Source organism: Octodon degus, unplaced genomic scaffold, assembly GCF_000260255.1.
Source record: "Octodon degus isolate 3935 unplaced genomic scaffold, OctDeg1.0 scaffold01162, whole genome shotgun sequence".
Taxonomy (NCBI): domain Eukaryota; kingdom Metazoa; phylum Chordata; class Mammalia; order Rodentia; family Octodontidae; genus Octodon; species Octodon degus.
In genome coordinates, this window is record NW_004525738.1 from 1,581 (window position 1) to 3,327 (window position 1,747).

The window sequence follows — 1,747 nt, forward strand, 5'->3', positions numbered from 1 at the left end:
TTGAGAGCATAATGTTAACTGAAATAAATCAGATGCACATGTTTAAATATCGTATTGTTTCTCTTGTGTGAGAAAACCAAAGGGCATTTAAAGACCAAAATGGCGGATACGTATTTTAACTCAAGAAGTAATGTTCAAATGAAAAGCAGAACAAGGCAGGGAGGAGGGAGAAGAAAAGAAAGAGAACAGGGATAGAGAGGAAAAAGAATAGAAGGAAAACAAGAGAAATAAATTTTTATAAATGACAAAGAGAAGGATTGAAAGGAAGAGAGAGGAATAGAAAAAAGAATTAAGATATAAATGTACAGGTACAAATTCTCTATGATGAATGTGATTGTATGTGTAACAATAACATATTTAAAAGATACTATCCCTAAAAGTGATGTTAATTTAGAACATACAAGGTATCTTTGTACATGTAGCAGCAATTCCTCAGCCAAAGACAAGTAATCATTATTTTAGTTTTATTTAACAAAATAGAGCTTCTGGTAGCTGTCAATCACTGTGGCTGAAAAACAAATACATGACAATGATATGATTTCACTGAGGTCACTTTTATGTCTTTTACTGGATTTCAGGCTGTCTCACAATATATGCATAAGGATATAAAGTCCTGTATGAAAAAATCCGAGATAATTGATGTCATCTGACAGGCACTAAACAGCTGAATAATACCCCGGGGTCACTTTCATGTCAGGTAGTATCCCAGGCACAGACAGAACTTCGAAGTACAGTGGCTGTCCTACAAACTGGCACAGAGCACCTGAAGACTAAGTACCACTATACATGAGATCAGGGATGGGAACACTTTTCCGACTTGGAGGAAGTCCAGGAAAGCACTTGCTGGAGGTCAGACCTCGTCCAGCAGGGGGCGCAGCTTCCTTACACGGATGGATTTCCTGCCTTAGTTGTAGGCTCATCTCACTATGCCTTGGATGGTTCTTCATGTAAAGAATCAAGAACCTTACTTAGGGGACATCTAATGATGAACACTTCTGTCAGCGTAGTGACTGTGGTAGTCTTAGCAGTTGGTAAGTAAAACGCCTTTTGCCACGAAGTGTCTTTTGTCTATGATGTCACAAAATCTTTCAGTTTCTCTAAGAGTTTTTGCCTTAGATGACACAGATCTGTTTAAAGGATATGTGGGCAATCAGTGACCCAGATGGAAGGCCCAGTGTCTATCGCAGAAGGGGCTCTGCTGACCATCAACTGCTCCTATACAGCCTCAGGCTACACTGTACTTTTCTGGTATGTCCAGTACCCCACAGAAGGTCCACAGCTTCTTCTAAAAGCTGTGAAAGCCAATGAGAAGGGAAGAAGCAAAGGATTTGAAGCCACAAATGATAGAGCAGCCAGCTTCTTCCACTTGGAGAAAGCCTTCGTGCAAGTGTCAGACTCGGGGGTATACTACTGTGCTGTGAGTGACACAGTGGCAGGAGCTGTAGGGGGAGCTGGGCGCAAACTCTGAGGGGCACCAGGGTCTTGGCTGCTGGGTGTCTGCCTCTGAGCCCCACTGTGCTTTCAGTGTATTCTCTGCTGTGTGGTTGATAAGAAATCTTATAAATATCCATAGCACAACAGACAATGGATAGCCCCAAGTCAGCTTTTCACCAGTGAAGTTGAAAGCAGGATTTTACAGTGCCAGTCCTCTATGCAGGGCTGAAATGATTTTAAGATAAAACCCAGGAGGACAGTGTTGTAGGCTTTGTATTTGAAATTTTTTAGGTGAACTGAGGAGAAGCACCCT

General features: G+C 41.6%; 1 gene segment (V, D, J or C); it reads left to right on the forward strand.

Moving 5' to 3' along the window:
• The first annotated feature begins 1,162 nt into the window (after nt 1–1,162).
• Nucleotides 1,163–1,468, forward strand: LOC101589554. The segment is given in 1 exon segment: nt 1,163–1,468. A coding segment is annotated over 1 exon segment (306 nt).
• Nucleotides 1,469–1,747: the final 279 nt, after the last annotated feature.